Source organism: Pan troglodytes, chromosome 20, assembly GCF_028858775.2.
Source record: "Pan troglodytes isolate AG18354 chromosome 20, NHGRI_mPanTro3-v2.0_pri, whole genome shotgun sequence".
NCBI lineage: Eukaryota > Metazoa > Chordata > Mammalia > Primates > Hominidae > Pan > Pan troglodytes.
Genome location: NC_072418.2, coordinates 53,637,038 through 53,659,160, shown reverse-complemented (window position 1 = coordinate 53,659,160; position 22,123 = coordinate 53,637,038). Strand labels below are relative to the sequence as shown.

The 22,123-nt window shown below is 49.5% G+C and overlaps 1 protein-coding gene across 1 annotated transcript; it reads right to left on the bottom strand.

The window, feature by feature from the left end:
- Positions 1-10,941: 10,941 nt before the first annotated feature.
- LOC129137961 (putative G-protein coupled receptor GPR32P1) lies at positions 10,942-12,014 on the bottom strand. Its single transcript, XM_054672656.2, has one exon. It carries the CDS (start codon positions 11,980-11,982, stop codon positions 11,080-11,082), a length of 903 nt encoding a protein of 300 aa, XP_054528631.1. The 5' UTR covers positions 11,983-12,014; the 3' UTR covers positions 10,942-11,079.
- Positions 12,015-22,123: the final 10,109 nt, after the last annotated feature.

Below are 22,123 nucleotides of genomic sequence, written 5' to 3'. Positions count from 1 at the left end.
TCCTCTCCCCTCAGCCTCCTGGAGTAGCTGGGACTACAGGCACTTACCACCATGCCTGGCTAATTTTTTTACCTTTTTTTTTTTTTTTTTTTTTTTGACACAGAATCTTGCTCTCTCTGTCACCCAGGCTGTAGTGCAATGGTATGATCTCGGCTCACTGCAACCTCCACCTACCAGGTTCAAGCAATTTTCCTGCCTCAGCCTCCCAAGTAGCTGAAACTACAGGCATATGCCACCACACCTGGCTAATTTTTGTGTTTTTAGTAGAGACGGGGTTTTACCATGTTGGCCAGGCTGGTCTTGAACTCCTGACCTCGTGACCCGTCCACCAGCCTCCCAAAGTGCTGGGATTATAGGTGTGAGCCACTCTGCCAGGCCTTAAATTCTTTTTTGTAGAGATGGGGTTTTGCTGTGTTGCCCAGGCTGGTCTTGAACTCCTGGATTCAAGTGATCCTCCCACCTCAGCCTCCCAAAGTGCTGGGATTACAAGTGTGAGCCATTGAGCCCAGCCTGAATGCTTTTTATGACACAATAATATTGTTCTTTTTTTTTTTTTTTTTTTTTTTTTTTTTGAGACAGAGTCTCCTTATGTCACCCAGGCTGGAGTGCAATGGCACGATCTCGGCTCACTGGACACTATAATATTGTTCTGAGTACTGGACATAACTCGTGTAACAAAACAAGCCCTCATGGAACTTACATCCCAGTGAGAGATGTCAGGTGTAATACATATAATAAATTTACTTCATGATATACTGCTTTAGAAGACTACAAGTGTTATGGAAAAATAATAAATGAAATGGAGGCGCCAGGTGTGGTGGCTCATGCTTGTAATCACAACACTTTGGGAGGCTGAGGCAGAAGGATTGCTTGAAGCCAGGAGTTCCAAACCAAGGTGGGCAACATAGTGAGACCGTCTCTACAAAAAATAAATAATTACAAGTTTTTGTGGCTGGGCACAGTGGCTCACGCCTGTAATCCCAGCACTTTGGGAGGCTGAGGTAGGCGGATCACCTGAGGTCAGGAGTTCGAGATCAGCCTGCCCAGCATGGCGAAACCCCGTCTCTACTAAAAATACAAAAAACATTAGCTGGGTGTGGTGGCAGCCACCTGTAATCCCAGCTACTCATGAGGCTGAAGAATCACTTAAACTTGGGAGGCGGAGGTTGCAGTGAACCAAGATCGCGCCACTGCACCCCAGCCTGGGTAACGAGAGCGAAACTCCGTCTCAAAAAAATTAAAATAAAATAAAATTTAAAAATTAGCCATGAGATGGGCGTAGTGGCTCAGTCCTGTAATCCCAGCACTTTGGGAGGCTGAGGCTGGTGGATCACTTAAGTTCAGGAGTTCAAGACCAGCCTGGCCAACATGGCAAAAGCCTGTCTCTACTAAAAATACAAAAATTAGCCAGGCTTGGTGGTGCACGCCTGTAATCCCAGCTACTCTGAAGGCTGAGGCAGGAGAGTCCCTTGAACCTGGGAAGCAGGGGCTGCAGTGAGCCAAGATCGTGCCACTTCATTCCAGCCCGGGCAACAGAGCAAGACTCTGTCTCAAAAAAAAAAAAAAAAAAAAATTAGTCAGGTATGGTGGCACGTGCCTGTAGTCCCAGCAAATTGGGAGACTGAGACATGAGGGTCACTTGAGCTGCAATGAGCCATGGTCACGCCATTTCACTTCAGCCTGGGTGACAAAGCGAGACCCTGTCTCAATAAAAATAAAGTAAAAATAATGAGATGGAGGTTCTTTTAACTTTGGGTAATGTCAGAGTAACTTTGTCAGACAAATGGTGCCACAGACAAAAAAAAAAAAAATTAAAATCTGGACAAAAGATTAAAAATTACTCCACTATTTGAAAAAATTGGCAGTAGAAAAGTCTGTCAATCCAGAATTTTATATTCTGTGAAAATATCTTTCAAAAATGAAAGTGAAATAAGGGCATTTTCAGATAAGCCAGATCTGAAATAATATATGGCCTACAGACCACAGGAATTGCTTAAGGAAGTAAGTCCTCTACGCTGAAAGGAGTTAATATCACATGGTGACACATATTCACAGGAAGAAATGAAGATCATGAAATGTTTTCTTTAGAAAAAGATCAAGGTAAGGCCAAGCGCAGTGGTTCACATCCGTAATCCTAGCACACTGGGAGGCCGAGGTGAGCAGATCACTTGAAGTCAGGAGTTCGAGATCAGCCTGGCCAACAAGGCAAAACCCCGTCACTAATAAAAATAAAAAAATTAGCCAGGTGCGGTGGCACACACCTGTGATCGCAGGCATTTGGGAGGCTGAGGCAGGAGAATCGCTTGAATCTGGGAAGTTGGAGGTTGTGGTGAGCCGAGATCAGGCCACTGCACTCCAGCCTGGGTGACAGAGTTAGTCTCTGTCACCAAAAAAAAAAAAAAAAAAAATCAAGATAAGGACAACTGGGAATGTGAAGGATGAGACAGAAAGGGGCCACTGGTACATTAAACAGGGTGGTCAGGGAAGACCCCGATAAGAATGTAACATTTCTCCATGCTCGGTGGCTCACGCCTGTAATCCCAGCACTTTGGGAGGCTGAGGGGTGCGGATCACGAGGTCAGGAGTTCGAGACCAGCCTGGCCAACGTGGTGAAACCCCATCTCTACTAAAGATACAAAGAATTAGCTGGGCGTGGAGGCTCCCACCTGTAATCCCAGCTACTCAGAGGGCTGGGGCAGGAGAATCACTTTAACCCGGGAGGCAGAGGTTGCAGTGAGCCGAGATCACACCATTGCACTCGAGCCTAGGCAACAGGGTGAGACTCCATGTCAAAAAAAAAAAGAATATAACATTTGAGCAAAGATTTGGAGGAGATAACAAAGTAGTGAGGCACATACGTATCTGGAGGAAGAGCCCTTCAGGCAGAACCAGCAGCTTGTGCAAAGTCCTGAGGCAGGACGGTGCCTGGAATGCTCAAGGAACAGCAGGGAGGCCGGTGTGGCTGGAGCCACGTGGGCAATGGGAAGAGAGGTAAGAGGTGAAGGCAGAGAGGGAAGCGGGCAGATGGAGCAGGACCCTGTGAGTCATAGTGCAGACTCTCCTGGCCTTTCCTGTGAGTGAGATGGGAGTTACAAGAGACTGTTGAGCAGAGAAGGAACAATATCTGACTTAGGTTTTAACAATCACTGTGACTTTAAGGTTGAGACTAGACTGAGGGGGTGGGATGGAAGCAGGAGGCCGGGAGGAAGCTGCTGCAGTAACCCAGGTGGGCAGTGATGGGGATGGGGACCAGGGTGATGTCAGAGGAGGGGGTGGGAAGCAGATTCCAGGGTCAAGGTGGAGCTGGCTAGATTTGCTGCTGGGCTGGATGTGTGAGGTGAGAGGGAGAGCAGTGTCGGGGTGACTGCAGGACTTTTGAACCGATGGAAGCTGGAGTTGCTGCGCACTGGGATAGGGGAGACAGGAGAGCAGGTTTGGGGTAAGACCAGGAGCTCGGGGTTGGTCACTTCGCTTTTGAAATGCCTGTAAGGCATCCCGGGGAAACTTCACTAAGGCAGCTGGATACCAGCAGCAAGATTACAGGAGGGGGCCCGGCATGGTGGCTCACGCCTGTAATCCCAGCACTTTGGAAGGCTGAGGCGGGTGGATCACCTGAGGTCAGGAGATCGAGACCAGCCTGGCCAACATGGCAAAACCCCGTCTCTACTAAAAATACAAAAATTAGCTGGGTGTGGTGGCACGTGGCTGTAATCCCAGCTACTCGGGAGGCTGAGGCAGGAGAATTCGTTGAACCCGGGAGATGGAGGTTGCAGTGAGGCAAGATGGCACCACTGCCCTCCAGCCTAGGTCACGGAGTAAGACTCAAAAAAAAAAAATTACAGAGGGGTTTCTGGCTGGATACGGGCATGTCGAAGTCGTTAGAATTTAGATGCCAGCCGGGCGCAGTGGCTCACCTCTGTAGTCCCAGCACTTTGGGAGGCAGAGGCAGGAAGATTGTGTGAGCCTGGGCAACACGACATGACCTTGCCTCTACAAAAAAAAAATTAGATGCTATTTACGTCTTTGAGCCTGAGAATGTCCTCCAAGGGTGAGGTGCAGACAGAGAAGAGAGGTCTGGGGTTGAGGAAAGCTTGAGCTTACACAGCAGACAGGCATAGGTCAAAGCTCTAGTTGAGACACTGGATTATGACTGTGTGATTTCGGGCTCAGGGCTTCCCCCGCACCCCGAGCCTCACTATGCTCATCTGAGATAGGGGTGTAGAATCCTTGAATACCTCTCTCTCCTACTCCCTCAACACGCACACCCAATTCATCAAAAAGCCCTGTCAATTTTGCCTCCAAAAAGCCTCTTGCCTCTGTCCACTATGTCCTGTCTCCATAGCCCTATCACCCAAGCACACAGGGCCCCAGCTTTTTTTTCTTTTTTTTTTTTTTGAGACAGGATCTCGCTCTGTTGCCCGAGCTGGAGTGCAGTGGTACAATCTTGGTTCACTGCAACTTCTGCCTCTCGGATTCAAGCAATTCTCCTGCCTCAGCCTCCTAAGTAGTATAGTTGAGACGCACCCCAGGGACACGCCTGGCTAATTTTTGTATTTTTAGTAGAGACGGGGTTTCACCATGTTGGCCAGGCTGGTCTTGAACTCCTGACCTCAGGTGATTCACGCACCTCGGCCTCCCAAAGTGTGGGGAGTACAGGCGTGAGCCACCGTGCCTGGCCCCCAGCTTTATGTTTATCTCCTACCAGCCACTCACCACCCTACAGCCAGAGTGATTCTTTGAAAGCCCAAACCTTGTAACCCCAGCGCTGTGGGAGACCCAGGCAGGAGAATTACTTCAGGCCAGGGCTTCAAGACCAGTCTAGGTGGCAAGGCGAAACCCTGTCTCTACAAAATAAAAATAAATTAGCTAAACAGGGTGGCTTTCATTGTAGTTCCAGCTACCCAGGAGGCTGAGGCATGAGGATCACTTGAGCTCAGGAGGTCAAGGCTGCAGTGAACTATGATTGTGCCACTGCACTCCAGCCTGGGCAACAGAGTGAGACCCTGTCTCAGAAAAAAAAAAAAAAATACAGTTCAAACTGGAAAATTACACTATGGCTCTTCATTGCTTGTGGGATAAATATGAGTCTCCCCAACACCACTGGTGAGAGCTGGGGCACCTGCCAGCCTCTCCAGACTTCTCTTGCACCTTCCCCCTGTTTGTGCACCATATCCCGGCTTCCCTACCTTTGTGTCCATTGCCAAGATTCTCGTCTCCCTCCCACCCCAGGGCCTTTGCATGTGCTGCCCCTCTGCCTGGAGCACCCTTTCTTTCCTCTGCTTTTTTTTTTTTTAACTCCTTCCTGACATCTCAGTGCAAATTTCACTTTCTCCTCAAAGCTTTTCCCAGCCACCTTGATGAATCAGGCCCTCCTATAGGAGCTTCTCTCCTATGAAGACATGGTTACAGGCTGGGCATGGTGGGTCACGCCTGTAATCCCAGGACTTTGGGAGGCCGAGGTGGGAGGATCGCCTGAGGTCAGGAGTTCAAGACCAGCCTGGCCAACATGGTGAAATCCTGTCTCTACTAAAAATACAAAAATTAGCCGGGTATGGTGGCACACGCCTGTAATCCCAGCTACTTGGGAGGCTGAGGCAGGAGATATTGCTTGAACCCGGGAGGCAGAGGTTGGAGGGAGCCATGATCGCGCCACTGCACTCCAGCCTGGGTGACAGAGCAAGACTCTGATCTCCCCTCAACCAAAAAAAAAAAAAAAAAAAAGAGCTGGTTACAGGCAGCAGCAATTAGACCGCGTTTGTTGGATCATTTGGTGATCACCCATCTGCATTATTCATCTCTGGGTTCCCTAGAGGCGAGGCTGGTGTGTGGCTTGCTCCTGGCCCCTGGAACACAGCAGGCACTTGATAAATAATCTATGAGTGATCATTAAGGAGGACAATCTCTCCTTTGTCATCTGAGGATGGATTCATTCATTTAGTGTAAAATTATGCATTGAGCCCAAATCGTACGCCAGACACTATCCTAAGCGCTGGGGATACCGCAGTCATGAAGACAGTCAAATACCTCTGACCAGGCACAGTTCACGCATATGGCATGAGAACATTCCTCACCCAGAGGAGGTGGCCCAGAACTTTCAGCCCCTTTTTGCCACCTCTTTTTGTTTTGTTTTGTTTTGAGACAGAGTCTCACTCTATTGCCTAGGCTGGAGTGCAGTGGCACAATCTCAGCTCACTGCAACCTCCGCCTCCCAGGTTCAAGCGATTCTCCTGCCTCAGCCTCCTGAGTAATTGAGAGTACAGGCACCTGCCACCATACCCAGCTAATTTTTGTATTTTTAGTAAAGACGGGGTTTCACCATGTTGGCCAGGCTGGTCTCCAACTCTTGACCTCAGGTGATCCACCTGCCTCAGCCTCCCAAACTGCTGAGATTTCAGGGATGAGCGACCGCACCCAGCCCGCCAACTCCTTTTTGTATACCCTGGAAAGTGCCCTTCAACTCTCTTAGTCCCCAAGCTCCTACCTCCTGGCTCCCTGAGACCCTCCCAACAAATCCCAGTCCCCTGTCACCTTGTGTTGTGTCCGAGGGTGACAGCAAGATGAGGGGGCTTTCTCTGCTCCGTCGTCAGTCCCAGGCGGCCACCAGCCTTGAGCCCACGTTAAGGATAGGGGGCTGATGGCAGGAAGCTAGCTGTGAGTTTTGGAGCAGATAAATGTCCAGGAAAGAACCTTGAGCAAGAGCTTCAGAGATCACTATCAGTCCGGGAAATGTCACCAGATGTGGGCCCTAATAATAGGCCCCAGGGGCTGCAGGCTTGGGGGATAAGGAGGAGGCGGTTGCCAGGGAGGTCTTTCCGCAAGGCCATTCCAATTCTCCTCTGCCCTCCTTGTGCTAATGAAATTTGTTAAGAGATACAAAACACTTAAAACTTCTTGCGGCCGGGCTCGGTGGCTCACGCCTGTGATCCCAGCACTTTGGGAGGCCAAGGCGGGTGGATTACCTGAGACAAGGAGTTCAAGACCAGCCTGGCCAACATGGCGAAACCCTGTCTCTACTAAAAATCCAAAAATTAGCCAGACATCAGGGTGGGTGCCTATAATCCCAGCTACTTGGGAGGCTGAGGCAGGAGAATCGCTTAAATCTGAGAAGCGGAGGTTGCAGCGAGTCGAGATTGAGCTACCGCACTCCAGCCTGGGCGACAGTGAGAATAATCAAAAACAAAAACAAAGCAAACACAGAACAAAACAAAAAAAACTTCTTGGCACATAGTAGGCGCTCAGGCATTGTTAGCTCTCCATTGTTAATACTGCTCTCATTATTATTATTATTACTTTTTTTTTTGAGATGGAGTCTCGCTCTGTCACCCAGGCTGGAGTGCAGTGGCGCGATCTTGGCTCACTGCAAGCTCCGCCTCCCGGATTCATGCTATTCTCCTGCCTCAGCCTCCGGAGTAGCTGAGACTACAGGCGCCTGCCACCATGCTCGGCTAATTTTTTGTAATTTTTAGGAGAGATGGAGTTTCACCGTGTTAGCCAGGATGGTCTCGATCTCCTGACCTCATGATCCACCCTCCTCGGCCTCCCAAAGTGCTGGGATTATAGCTGTGAGCCACCATGTCCTGCCTGTTGCCATGGACAAGTATGACGTACTGTACACAGTTGTATGTGCTATGCTTTTATACGACTGGTGGTCAGGTAGGTCTGTGTACACCAGCATCAGCACAAACATTAGAGTAACGCCTTGAGCTACTCCATTAGGACAGCTACGACATCACTGGGCAACTGCAGTCTTTCAGCTCCATTATAATCGGTGGGGCCGCTGTCGGACGTGCAGTCTGTCATTGACAGAAACCTCGTTATGCTGTGCATGGCTTTATTTCCTCAGGAGAATGCTGTGGCCTCACGGGTAACATTTCACTGACTCTAAGACACATCATGTCAACAGGTGTCACCAGAAAGACAAGACACCGCCTAAAAAATACAATCCAATGCTTTTTTAATTTTCTTTTTATTTTTCTTTTTTGAGTCGGAGTCTTGCTCTGTCACCCAGGCTGGAGAGCAATGGTGCGACCTCGCCTCACTGCAACCTCCGCCTCCTGGGTTCAAGCAATTCTCCTGCCTCAGCCTCCCGAGTAGCTGGGATTACAGGCATGTGCCACCACGCCCGGCTAATTTTGTATTTTTAGTAGAGATGGGGTTTCTCCATATTGGTCAGGCTGGTCTCGAACTCCCGACCTCAGGTGATCCACCCACCTTGGCCTCCCAAAGTGCTGGGATTACAGGCTTGAGTCACCCTGCCCGGCCCAGGAGTTAATTTTTTTTAAGGTGACTCTGTGCTTCCTGGCACTCAGTCACTGTGTCATTTAATCCTCTCCTCATCCAGAAGATGGAAACATTTGTTCCTATTTTATAGATTTGGGGGCAAATGAGTCTCTGAGAGGTGGAGTTCTCATGGTAAGTCATAGCTGCTTTTTTTTTTTTTTTTTTTTTTTGAGAAAGAGTCTCTGTCACCCAACCTGCAGTACAGTGACGAGCTCTTGGCTCACTGCAATGTCTGTCTCCCAGGTTCAAGCGATTCTCCTTCCTCTGTCTCTGGAGTAGCTGAGACTACAGGTGCCTGCCACCACGTCTGGCTAATTTTTGTATGTTTCATAGAGAAGGGGTTTCACCATGTTGGCCAGACTGGTCTCAAACTCCTGACCTCAAGTGATCCGCCTACTTCAGCCTCCCAAAGTGATGGAATTACAGGCATGAGCCACCCCACCTGGGCAGATTTACTTCTTTGAATCATGAGCAAGTGGTGTGACAGCTTCTGGATTGCATGACATTTTTCTTTTGCCTCGACTTAAGAGCCAAGGGAATGGCCTGTTGTGACCAGGGACCACTAGGACTTCAATCCCCAGAAAGGACTATTCTTCACATGCACCAGTTTGTTTTGGGGGGGGTTTAAGTAACAGAAAACCTGACTCCAACTGGCTTCAACAATAAGGAAATTTATTAAGTCACTTTACACAAGTTCCAGAGTTTGGCAGCATAATTAATAGTTAAGGGGTAGATTCAGCCGTTGCAGGAGAGACACAAAATAACAGTGGCTTCAATGAGCTGGGATTTGAAACCTCCCCTTTCACAACCTGGGTGTAAGCATCTCAGGGCTGGCCTAGGGACTCCCGGGGGACACGGTAGCTTTGCATCAGGGCTGCTGTGGCAGATTACACAAATGGCCCCCGTTCTGCACACCTTCCTGCATACGTGCTCCTTAGCAATGTCACTCTTTAGATTTTCCCATCAAGGGGTGGAGTCCTTTCTTCACACCTCGAATCTAAGCCAGGCTCGTGACTTGCTTTTTGACCAGTAGCTTGAGTGCTAGTCACCTTGTGCAGAGTTCTGAGCCTCCGCCTCATACTTTCCTTACTCTTGGAACCCTCCCCAACCATCAAACGAAAAAGCCAGCCTGCAGGATGATAAGAGCTATGTGGATTAGCCAATCCCATCACCCCAAGCCAGCCACTCTCCCAGAAGCAGAATCACTTAGGTGACCCACAGATGCATAAAGAAACCCAGACGCAAGATGAGAAAACTACTGAGCTGAGCCCAGCCCAAACTGCTGATCCACAGAAATCATAAAAGGTTATGAAGCCAGGTGTGGTGGCTCACGTCTATAATCCCAACACTTTGGGAGGCTGAGGCAGGAGGATTGCTTGAGGCCAGGAGTTTGAGACCAGCCTGGGCAACATAGCAAGACTCTATCTCTACAAAAACTTTTTTTAAAAAATTAGCCAGGTGGGCTGGGCACAGTGGCTCACGCCTGTAATCCCAGCATTTTGGGAGGCTGAGGCGGGCAGATCACGAGGTCAGGAGATACAGACCATCCTGGCTAACATGGTGAAACCCCGTCTCTACTAAAAAAAATGCAAAAAATTAGCCGGGCATGGTGGCGGGCGCCTGTAGTCCCAGCTACTTGGGAGGCTGAGGCAGGAGAATGGCGTGAACCCAGGAGGCGGAGCTTGCAGTGAGCTGAGATGGCGCCACTGCACTCCAGCCTGGGCAACAAAGTGAGATTCCGTCTCAAGAAAAAAAAAAAAAAATTAGCTGGGCGCAGTGGGGTATGCCTGTAATCCCAGCTACTCAGGAGGCTGAAGTGAGAGGACTACTTGAGCCTGGGAGATTGAGGTGGCGGTGAGCTGTGATCACACCACTGCACTCCAACCTGGGCAACAGAACAAGACCCTATAAAAAAAATGGTTATGTTTTTAAGCCTCTAAACTTTGATGGTGTTTGTTGCACAAGAGCTAACTGGTATGTCTGCATTCTGGACAATAGAAAGGGGGAAATGGGGAAATGGAGGACAGGCCTCTTCCATTTAATGGCTCTTCAAGGAAGTTACATTGATTGCTGCCACTTACATTTTATTGGCCAGAAGCAGTCACATGGCTGTACTACATGCAAAGGATTCTGGGAAATGTAGTCTTTTTTTCTTTTCTAGTTAAGCATGTGCCTCGTTTGAAACAAACAGGAGTCTTACTACAAGCAAAGGGGAGGCCAGGTGCTGTGGCTCACACCTGTAATCCCAGCATTTTGGGGGGCCAAGGCTGGAGGATCATTTGAACTCAGGAGCTTGAGACCATCCTGGGCAAAATGATGAAACCCCATCTCTACAAAGTAGCCAGGCTTGGTGGCACATGCCTGTAGTCCCAGCTATTTGGGGGTGGGGGGCGGGGGTGCTGAGGCAGGAGGATGGCTTGAGCCCTGGAGGTCAAGGCTGCAGTGAGCCAAGATTGTGCCACTGTGCTCCAGCCTGGGTGACAAAATAAGACTCTGTCTCCAAAAAATAAAAAAGGAAAAAGATAAAAAGAAAGGGAAGAATGGACACTGGGGAATAAGTAGCTGTCTCTACCACAGAGTTTTAGATGAGGGGTTGCTGGAAGACTTCCTGAAAGAAGAGGCAGGATTTGGCAGGGTTTTAGAAGCCAGTCAAGGTAAGAGGCCACAAGCAAACTAAGAAGGATGGCTTCCAGCTTCCAACTGAAGGCTTCCATCATTCCCTGGGGGCGTTGCCGCGGGGACGGGATGACGGAGAAACTCCTCCTCTCCAAACTCCCTGGCCAGGGCAGAAGGCAAAGACTAGAAAAACTTTTCTTGGAAATCTCTGCCAACAAAGATGTAGATGAACGGGTTGAGGCAGTTGTTGACACAGCCCAAGGCAAAGCTAGCCTGGAGGATGAGCAGCATCTGGGGGTGGTAGAATTCCTTGAGCATCACCTGTCGCCACAGATGGACCAACAGCATCACGTTAAATGGGAACCAGCAGATAAAGAAAGCGCTCACCAGCACCAGCAGCAGCCTCTTGGGCCGGTTGGCATGGACCCAGCCCTCCCGCAAGAGCTTGGCCTGGATGAGGTGGGCGCAGGTGCCTATGATTGCTAAGGGCCCCAGGAAGCCCAGCAGGAAGTGGGCCATGATCACCGCCATTTGTCTCCCAAAGACCTCCTGAGTCCACATCTGGGCAGTCTCATTCTCCAAGTTGAACTGTAAGTAGCACTGCATACAGCCATTCCATTTTCTGGTTGTCGGGAATTTCAGGTGCGCAGAGCACAAGGCGGCGGCCAGGAGCCACACCCCGAGGGCCAGCCAGCTCGCCCGCTGCTCAGTGCGGTGGTTCAGGGCCCAGACGGGGTAGAGGACAGAGATGCAATGGTCCACAGAGATGAGGGCCAGGAGGCAGTTACTGGCGGAGAAGGTGAGGAACACAAAACCGGTGTAGAGTTTGCAGGCCCACTCTCCAAGGAGACACTGCCTGGAGACAATATAGTACACGAGGATGCGCAGAGACAGTGAGAGCATGAAATCGGCAAGGGCCAGGTGGAAGAAGCAGATGGTGGAGACTGTGCGGGCCATGCGGAAGACAGTCATCCACTGCACCAGCCCATTGCCCAGCACTCCGACGACAAAGGAGGCAGACAGGACAGCCATGGTTAGAGGGCGGAGGGACCCCACTTCCTCAGACAGGCATCTGGAAGCATTCATCTTCCTGGAACAGGAATGACCCTGTGTCAGGGCCCCAGGTTGCCTGTCACTGCAGCCCCTGGTCCCCTCCGAGACCCCACTGATGATTTATTTCTCCATTTGATACTTTTTATGGAATGATTATTATTATTATTCTTTTTGAGACAGGGTCACATTCTGTCACCCAGGCTGGAGTGCAATGGTACAATCACAGATCACTGCAGCCTCCACTTCCTAGGCTCAAGAGATCCTCCCACCTCAGCTTCCTGGAGTAGCTGGGACTACAGGCACTTACCACCATGCCCGGCTAATTTTTTTAATTTTTTTTATTTATTTATTTATTTTGAGATGCAGTCTTGCTCTGTCTCCCAGGCTGGAGTGCAGTGGCCTGATCTCGGCTCACTGCAACCTCCACCTCCAAGGTTCAAGCAATTCTCCCGCCTCAGCCTCCCAAGTAGCTGGAACTACACGCACACGCCACCACGCCTGGCTAATTTTTGTGTTTTTCGTAGAGACGGGGTTTTATGATTTTGGCCAGGCTGGTCTCCAACTCCTGACCTCATGATCCACCCACCTCAGCCTCCAAAATGCTAGGATTGCAGGTGTGAGCCACTGTGCCTAGCCTTAATTTTCTTTTCTGTAGAGATGGGGTCTTGCTGTGTTGCCCAGGCTACTCTTCAACTACTGGCTTCAAGTGATCCTCCCACCTTGGCCTCCCAGAGTGCTGGGATTGCAAGTGTGAGACATTGAGCACAGCCTGAATGCTTTTTATGACCCAATAATACTGTTCTTTTTTCTTTCTTTTTTTTTTTTTTTTTTTGAGACACAGTCTTGCTGTGTCACCCAGGCTGCAGTGCAATGGCACGATCTCGGCTCACTGGACACAATAATATTGCTCTAAGTACCAGAGATAACTCATGTAACAAAACAAGCCCTCGTGGAACTTACATCCCAGTGGGAGATGTCAGGTATAATACATATAATAAATTAATTCATGATATACTGCTTTAGAAGATTGCAAGTGTTATGGAAAAATAATAAATAAAGTGGAGGGGGCCAGGTGTGGAGGGTCATGCCTGTAATCACAGCACTTTGTGAGGCTGAAGCAGAAGGACTGGATGAAGTCAGGAGTTCCAGTCCAAGGTGGCCAACATAGTGAGACCCAGTCTCTATAAAAAATAAATAATTAAAAATTTTTTGGCCGGGTGCTGTGGCTCACGCCTGTAATCCCAACACTTTGGGAGGTCAAGGCAGGCAGATCACCTGAGGTCAGGAGTTCGAGACCAGCCTGCTCAACAGGGCGAAACCCTGTCTCTACTAAAAATACAAAAATTAGCCGGGCATGGTGGTGCACACCTGTAATCCCAGGTATTCGGGAGGCTGAGAATCACTTGAACCTGGGATGTTGGAGGTTGCAGGGAGCCGAGATCAGGCCACTGCACTCCAGCCTCGGCGACAGAGTGAGACTCCATCTCCAAAAAAAAGAAAAAAAAAAATCAAGGAGAATTGAAAATGTGAGGGACAAGACGGAAAGCAGAAAGGGGCCACTGGTACATTAAACGGGGTTGTCAGGGAAGACCTGAATAAGAATATAACATTTGGCCAGGCTCGGTGGCTCATGCCTGTAATCTCAACACTTTGGGATGCCAAGGCGGGAGGATCACCTGAGATTAAGGGTTCAAGACCATCCTGGCCAACATGGCGAAACCCCGTCTCTACTAAAAACACAAAAAAATTAGCTGGGTGTGGTAGCACACACATGTAATCCCAGCTACTCGGGAGGCTAGGGCAGGAGAATCACTTTAACCCGGGAGGCAGAGGTTGCAGTGAGCCGAGATCACACCATTGCACTACAGCATGGGCGACAGGGTGAGACTATTACAAAAAAAAAAAAAAAAAAGAATATAACATTTGAGCAAAGTTTTGGAGGAAATGACAAAGTGAGGCACATACGTATCTGGAGGAAGAGCCCTTCAGGCAGAACCAGCAGCTTGTGCAAAGGTCCTGAGGCAGGACGGTGCCTGGAATGCTCAAGGAACAGCAGGGAGGCTGGTGTGGCTGGAGCCACATGGGCAATGGGAATAGAGGTGAGACGTGAAGGCAGAGAGGGAAGCGGACAGATGGAGCAGGACCCTGTGAGTCATAGTGCAGACTCTCCTGGCCTTTCCTGTGAGTGAGATGGGAGTTACAAGAGACTGTTGAGCAGAGAAGGAACAATATCTGACTTAGGTCTTAACAATCACTGTGACTTTAAGGTTGAGACTAGACTGAGGGGGTGGGATGGAAGCAGGAGGCCGAGAGGAAGCTGCTGCAGTAACCCAGGTGGGCAGTGATGGGGATGGGGACCAGGGTGATGTCAGAGGAGGGGGTGGGAAGCAGATTCCAGGGTCAAGGTGGAGCTGGCTAGATTTGCTGCTGGGCTGGATGTGTGAGGTGAGAGGGAGAGCAGTGTCGGGGTGACTGCAGGACTTTTGAACCGATGGAAGCTGGAGTTGCTGTGCACTGGGATAGGGGAGACGGCAGGAGAGCAGGTTTGGAGTAAGACCAGGAGCTCAGGTTTGGGGTAAGACCAGGAGCTCGGGGTTGGTCACTTCACCTTTGAAATGCCTGTAAGACATCCCGGGGAAAGTTCACTTAGGCAGCTGGATACCGGCAGCAAGATTACAGGAGGGGGCCCAGCACAGTGGCTCACGCCTGTAATCCCAGCACTTTGGAAGGCCGAGGTGGGCGGATCACCTGAGGTCAGGAGTTTGAGACCAGCCTGGGCAACATGGCAAAACCCCATCTCTACTAAAAATACAAAAATTAGCTGGGTGTGGTTGCAGGTGCCTGTAATCCTAGCTACTCCGGAGGCTGAGGCAGGAGAATCGCTTGAACCCAGGAGATGGGGGTTACAGTGAGGCAAGATCACACCACAGCACTCCAGTCTGGGTGACAAAGTGAGGCTCTGTCTCAAAATAAAAAAAAAAAATTACAGAGGGGTTCCTGGCTGGGTACGGGCATGTGGGAGTCAGAATTTAGATGCCAGCAGGGCACAGTGGCTCACTGTTCTAGTCCCAGCACTTTGGGAGACAGAGGCAGGAAGATTGTGTGGGTCCAGGAGTTCCAGGTCAGCCTGGACAACACGACAAGACGTTGTCTCTACAAAAAAATACAAAAATAATTTAGATGCTATTTATGTCTTTGAACCTGAAAATGACCTCCGAGGGTGAGGTGCAGACAGAGAAGAGAGGTCTGGGGTTGAGGAAAGCTTGAGCTTACACAGCAGACAGGCATAGGTCGAAGCTCTAGTTGAGATGCTGGATTATGACTGTGTGATTCTGGGTTCAGGGCTTTCTGCCCCCCATCCCCACCCTGAGCCTCAGTATGCTCGTCTGAGATAGGGGTGTAGAATCCTTGAATACCTCTGTCTCCTACTCCCCCAACACACACACCCAATTCATCACAAAGCCCTGTCGATTTTGCCTCCAAAAAGCCTCTTGCCTCTGTCCACTATGTCCTGTCTCCACAGCCCTATCATCCAAGCACACAGCGCCCCAGCATTCTTTTTTTTTTTTTTTTTTTTGAGACAGAATCTCACTGTGTTGCCTAAGCTGGAGTGCAGTGGTACAATCTTGGCTCACTGCAACCTCTGCCTCTCGGGTTCAAGCAATTCTCCTGCTTCAGCCTCCTGAGTAGAGTAGTTGGGACTATAGGCACACACCCTGGGGACATGCCCAGCTAATTTTTATATTTTTAGTAGAGACGGGGTTTCACCATATTGGCCAGGCTGGTCTTGAACTCCTGACCTCAGGTGATTCATGCACCTCGGCCTCCCAAAGTGCTGGGAGTACAGGTGTGCGCCACTGTGCCTGGCCCTCAGCTTTATATTCATCTCCTACCAGCCACTCACCACCCTACAGCCAGAGTGATCCTTTGAAAGCCCAAACCTTGTAACCCCAGCGCTGTGGGAGACCCAGGCAGGAGAATCACTTGAGGCCAGGGCTTCAAGACCAGTGTAGGCGGCAAGGCGAAACCCTGTCTCTACAAAATGAAAATAAATTGGCCAAACAGTGTGGCTTGCATTGTAATTCCAGCTACCCGAGAGGCTGAGGCACGAGGATCACTTGAGCTCAGGAGATTGAGGCTGCAGTGAACCATGACTGTGCCACTGCACTCCAGCCTGGGCAACAGAGTGAGACCCTGTCTCAAAAAAAAAAAAATACAGTTCAAACTGGAAAATTACACTGTGGCTCTTCATTGCTTGTGGGATAAATATGAGTCTTCCCGACACCGCTGGTGAGGGCTGGGGCACCTGCCAGCCTCTCCAGACTTCTCTTGCACCTTCCCCCTCTTTGTGCACCAAATCCCGGCTTCCCTACCTTTGTGTCCATTGCCAAGATTCTCGTCTCCCTCCCACCCCAGGGCCTTTGCATGTGCTGCCCCTCTGCCTGGAGCACCTTTTCTTTCCTCTGCTTTTTTTTTTTTTTTTTAACTCCTTCCTGCGATCTCAGTGCAAATTTCACTTTCTCCCCAAAGCTTTTCCTGCCCTTTTCAATCAGACCCTCCTATAGGAGCTTCTCTCCCATGAAGAGATGATTACAGGCTGGGAACGGTGGCTCACACCTGTAATACCAGTACTTTGGGAGGCTAAGGTGGGAGGATCGCATGAGGTCGGGAGTTTGAGACCAGCCTGGCCAACATGGTGAGACCCCATCTCTACTAAAAATACAAAAATTAGCTGGGTGTGGTGGTGCACGCCTGTAATCTCAGCTACTTGGGAGGCTGAGGCAGGAGAATCGCTTGAACCCGGGAGGCGGAGTTTGGAGAGAACTGTGATCATGCCACTGCACTCCAGCCTGGGTGATAGAGCAAGACTCTGTTCTCCCCCCGTTCCCCCCGAGCCCCCACAAAAAAAAGAGCTGGTTACAGGCAGCAGCAATTAGACCGCGTTTGTTGGATCATTTGCTGATCACCCATCTGCATTATTCATCTCTGAGTTCCCTAGAGGCGAGGCTGGTGTGTGGCTTGCTCCTGGCCCCTGGAACACAGCAGGCACTTGATAAATAATCTATGAGTGATCATTAAGGAGGACAATCTCTCCTTTGTCATCTGAGGATGGATTCATTCATTTAGTGTAAAATTATGCATTGAGCCCAAATCGTACGCCAGACACTATCCTAAGCGCTGGGGATACCGCAGTCATGAAGACAGTCAAATACCTCTGACCAGGCACAGTTCACGCATATGGCATGAGAACATTCCTCACCCAGAGGAGGTGGCCCAGAACTTTCAGCCCCTTTTTGCCACCTCTTTTTTTTTTTCTTTCTTTTGAGATGGAGTCTCACTCTATTGCCTAGGCCGGAGTGCAATGGCACAATCTCAGCTCACTGCAACCTCTGTCTCCTGGGTTCAAGCAATTCTCCTGCCTCAGCCTCCTAAGTAGCTGGGATTGCAGGCAGTTGCCACCACACCCGGCTGGTTTTTGTATTTTTAGTAGAGATGGGGATTCACTATGTTGGCCAGGCTGGTCTCCAACTCTTGACCTCAGGTGATCCACCTGCCTCGGCCTCCCTAAGTGCTAGGATTACAGGGGTGAGCCACCGTGCCCAGCCCACTACCTCCTTTTTGTATACCCTGGAGAGTGCCCTTCAACTCTCCTAATCCCCAAGCTCCTACCTCCTGGCTCCCTGAGACACCCCCCCGCAACGAATCCCAGTCCCGTCACCTTGTGCTGTGTCTGAGGGTGAGGCAAGGTGAGGGGGCTCTTTCTGTCTCTGTCGTCAGTCCCAGGCGACCGCCAGCCTCAAGCCCACGTTAAGGATAGGGGGCTGATGGCAGGAAGCTAGCTGTGAGTTTTGGAGCAGATAAATGTCCAGGAAAGAATCTTGAGCCAAGAACCTCACAGATCGCTATCAGTCTGGGAAATGTCACCAGATGTGGGCCCTAATAATAGGCCCCAGGGGCTGCAGGCTTGGGGGATAAGGAGGAGGCGGTTGCCAGGGAGGTCTTTCTGCAAGGCCATTCCAATTCTCCTCTGCCCTCCTTGTGCTAATGAAATTTGTTAAGAGATACAAAACACTTAAAACTTCTTGCGGCCGGGCTCGGTGGCTCACGCCTGTGATCCCAGCACTTTGGGAGGCCAAGGCGGGTGGATTACCTGAGACAAGGAGTTCAAGACCAGCCTGGCCAACATGGCGAAACCCTGTCTCTACTAAAAATCCAAAAATTAGCCAGACGTCAGGGTGGGTGCCTGTAATCCCAGCTACTTGGGAGGCTGAGGCAGGAGAATCGCTTAAATCTGCGAAGCGGAGGTTGCAGCGAGTCGAGATTGAGCTACCGCACTCCAGCCTGGGCGACAGTGAGAATAATCAAAAACAAAAACAAAGCAAACACAGAACAAAACAAAAAAAACTTCTTGGCACATAGTAGGTGCTCAAGCATTGTTAGGTCTCATTATTAATACTGCTATAGTCCTGCTTCGATTAACATCAGGAATAAATTCCGAGAGATGTATCCTTAGGTGATTTCATCATTGTACAGATATCATAGAGCGTGCTTACACAAACCTAGGTGGGAGAGTCTGCTACACACCTGTGCCAGATGATCTAGCACAGGGGTCTAGGCCATAGCCCAAATGCGACCATCTATTTATTTTTTGAGACGGAGTCCCACTCTGTCACCCACACTGATTTGCAATGGCACAATCTCAACTCACTGCAACCTCCGCCTCCCAGGTTCAAGCGATTCTTCTGCCACAGCCTCCCAAGTAGCTGGGATTACAGGCATGTGCCACCACACCTGGATAATTTTTGTATTTTTAGTAGAGATGGGTTTTCACCACTTTGGCCAGGCTGGTCTCAAACGCCTGACCTCCAGTGATCCGTCCACCTCGGCCTCCCAAAGTGCTGTAATTCCAGCTACTGGGAAGGCTAAGGCAAAAGAATCACTTCAACCCAGGAGGCAGAGATTGCAGTGAGCCGAGATCACACCATTACACTCCTGCCTGGGTGACAGAGCAAGACTCCATCTCAGAAAAAGAAAAAATGTAAGACACAAACACACACATCAGCCTAGGCCTATGCAGGGTCAGGATCATCAACGTCACTGTCTTCCATCTCCACGTCTTATCCCACTGGAAGATCTTCAGGGGCAATAACACCCTTGGAACTGTCATCTCCTAGGATAACTGCTTTTTTCTGGACACCTCCTGAAGGAGCTGCCTGAGGCTGTTTTGACAGTTAATTTTTCCCTTTCCTTTTTTTTTTTTTTTTCCTTTTGAGGCAAGGTCCCACTCTGTTACCCAGGCCAGAGTGCAGTGGCACAGTCTCAGCTCACTGCAGCTTATGCCTCTCAGGCTCAAACGATCCTCCCCCCTCAGCCTCCTGAGTAGCGGGAACTAAGGCACACACCACCACACTGGGCTAATTTTTAAATTTTTTTCTTTTTTGCAGAGACTAAGTCTCACTATATTGCCCAGGCTGGTCTCGAACTCTTAGACTCAAGCAGTTAACTTTTCTTTATAAGTAAAAGGAGTACACTCTAAAATAACAATAAAAACTATAGTACAGTGAATAAAGGCCGGCCATGGTGGCTCACACCTGTTTCCCAGCACTTTGGGAGGCCAAAGTGGGTGGATCACTTGAGGTCAGGAGTTCGAGACCAGCCTGGCCAATGTGGTGAAACCCCATCTCTACTAAAAATGCAAAAAGTATTCGGGCATGGTGGTGCATGCCTATAATCCCAGCTGCTCAGGAGGCTGAGGCAGGAGAATCACTTGAACTGGGGAGGCAGAGGTTGCAGTGAGCCAGCCTGGGTGACAGAACGAGACTCCATCTCAAAAAACAAACAAAGAAACCTATATATAGTAAATATATACACCAGTAACATAGTTGTTCATTGACTTTTTTTCTTTTTTGTAGAGACAGGGTCTCACTATGTTGCATGGGCTGGTCTCGAACTTCTGGCCTTGAGCGATTGCCCTACTTCAGCCTCCCAAAGTGCTGGGATTACAGGTGCGAGCCACCATGTCCTGCCCATTGGCATTGACAGGTATGATGTACTGTACACAATTGTATGTGCTATGCTTTTCTATGACTGGCAGTCAAGTAGGTCTGTGTACACCAGCATCGGCACAAACATTAGAGTAACGCCTTGAGCTACTCCATTAGGGCAGCGACAACATCACCGGGCAATTGCAGTCTTAGCTCCGTTATAATCGGTGGGGCCGCCGTCGGACACGCAGTCTGTCATTGACAGAAACCTCGTTATGCTGTACATGGCTTTATTCCCTCGGGAGAATGCTGCGGCCTCACCGGTAACATTTCACTGACTCTAAGACACATCATGTCTACAGGTGTCACCAGAAAGACAAGATGTTGTAACCAAGCGAGTTAGAGAGAAATGCCACACTTTGAGACAAATTATGGAGTCCTTTATTAGCCGGCGACCGAGAGACAGCTAGCGCTTAGAATTCTCTCCATCTCGAAGAAGGGGCTAGATTCTCTTTTATACTATGGTCTAAATAGAGGAGAGGGAGTTTAACTGAAGCAGTTTTACAGAAACAGAACAGGCAAAAAGTTAAAAAATTAATTGGTTATAGAAGCAGTTACAAAAAATAAACAGTTCCAGGTGCAGGGGCTTAAACTATCACTAAGAGATAAATGCAGGGGCTTTTAGGTACCTTCCACCGAGCAGGAGCTGCTGGTACAGCCTGCCTCAATATCTTCTCAGCAGGTGCATTCCTGGATGTGCTTGGTGTCAGCTTGCACTAGTTATTCCCTTAAGGAGGATACGGGGGGCCGCAAGTGAAGAAACCAAAATGGAGTCTGTCCGGCTCTCTCTGCTAGGAGACAGTCACTCCGGTTAAAACAGGGTAAGGTATCACAAAGACACCGCCTAAAAAATGCAATCCAATGCTTATTTTATTTTATTTTATTTTTTGAGTTGGAGTCTCGCTCTCTCGCCCAGGCTGGAGCACAATGGTGCGATCTTGGCTCACTGCAACCTCCACCTCCCAGATTTAAGCGATTCTCCTGCCTCAGCTTCGCGAGTACCTGGGATTACAGGTGGGTGTCATCTCGCCTAGCTAATTTTTGTATTTTTAGTAGAGATGAGGTTTCACCATATTGGCCAGGCTTGTCTCAAACTCCTGACCTCAGGTGATCCACCTGAGGCCGAGGCAGGCGGATCACTTGAGGTCAGGAGTTCAAGACCAGCCTTGCCAACATGGTGAAACCCCATCTTCACTAAAAATACAAAAATTAGCCGGGCATGGTGGTACACACCTGTAGCCCCAGCTACTCGGGAGGCTGAGGCAGGAGAATCGCTTGAACCCGGGAGGCAGAGGTTTGCAGTGAGTTGAGATTACACCACTGCACTCCAACCTGGGCAACAGAGTGTAACTCTGTCTCAATAAATAAATAAATAAATAAATATTTCAGCATCAATCTCCAAAAGAAAGGACTCCTTTTTAAAAGAAATACAGTTACCAGGCATGGTGGCTCATTCCTGTAATTTTAGCCTTGGGACCTTGGGAGGCCAAGGCAGGCAGGTCATTTGAGGTCAGGAGTTCAAAACCAGCCTGGACAACATGGTGAAACCCCGTCTCTACTAAAAATACAAAAAAAAAAATTAGCCAGGTGTGGTGGCGGATGGCCGTAATCCCAGCTACTTGGGAGGCTGAGGTAGGAGGGCTCTGCTGTTGTGGGATGACGGAAGATTCACGAAAAACAGGTAAAGGAGTGGGCAGGGTTGTTTGCCAATAAAACTTTATTTATGGACACTGAATTTTGAATTTCACATCATTTTCGTGTGTCGTGAACATTATTATCCTTCTTTTGATTTTGCTTAACCATGAGCTCACCGACTGCCCCAAAACAGGCAGTGCGCCAGATTTGGCCTGGGCGGTGGGTCATAGTTTGTGAAACCCAAGTAGACATCAACCTGGTGTTGCTTTAAAGAGTGCATGTGAAGGCCGGGCGCAGTGACTCAGCACTTTGGGAGGCTGAGGCCAGTGGATCACTTGAGGTCAGGAGTTAGAGACTACCCTGGCCAACATGGTGAACCCCATCTCTACTAAAAATACAAAAAATTAGCCAGGTGTGGTGGCGGGTACCTGTCGTCCCAGCTACCCGACAGGCTGAGGCAGGAGAATCACTTGAACCCAGGAGGCGGAGGTTGC

Excerpts from the sequence above, each read along its gene's own strand:
- LOC129137961 (XM_054672656.2), bottom strand. The coding sequence starts at position 11,982 with ATGAATGCTTCCAGATGCCTGTCTGAGGAAGTGGGGTCCCTCCGCCCT.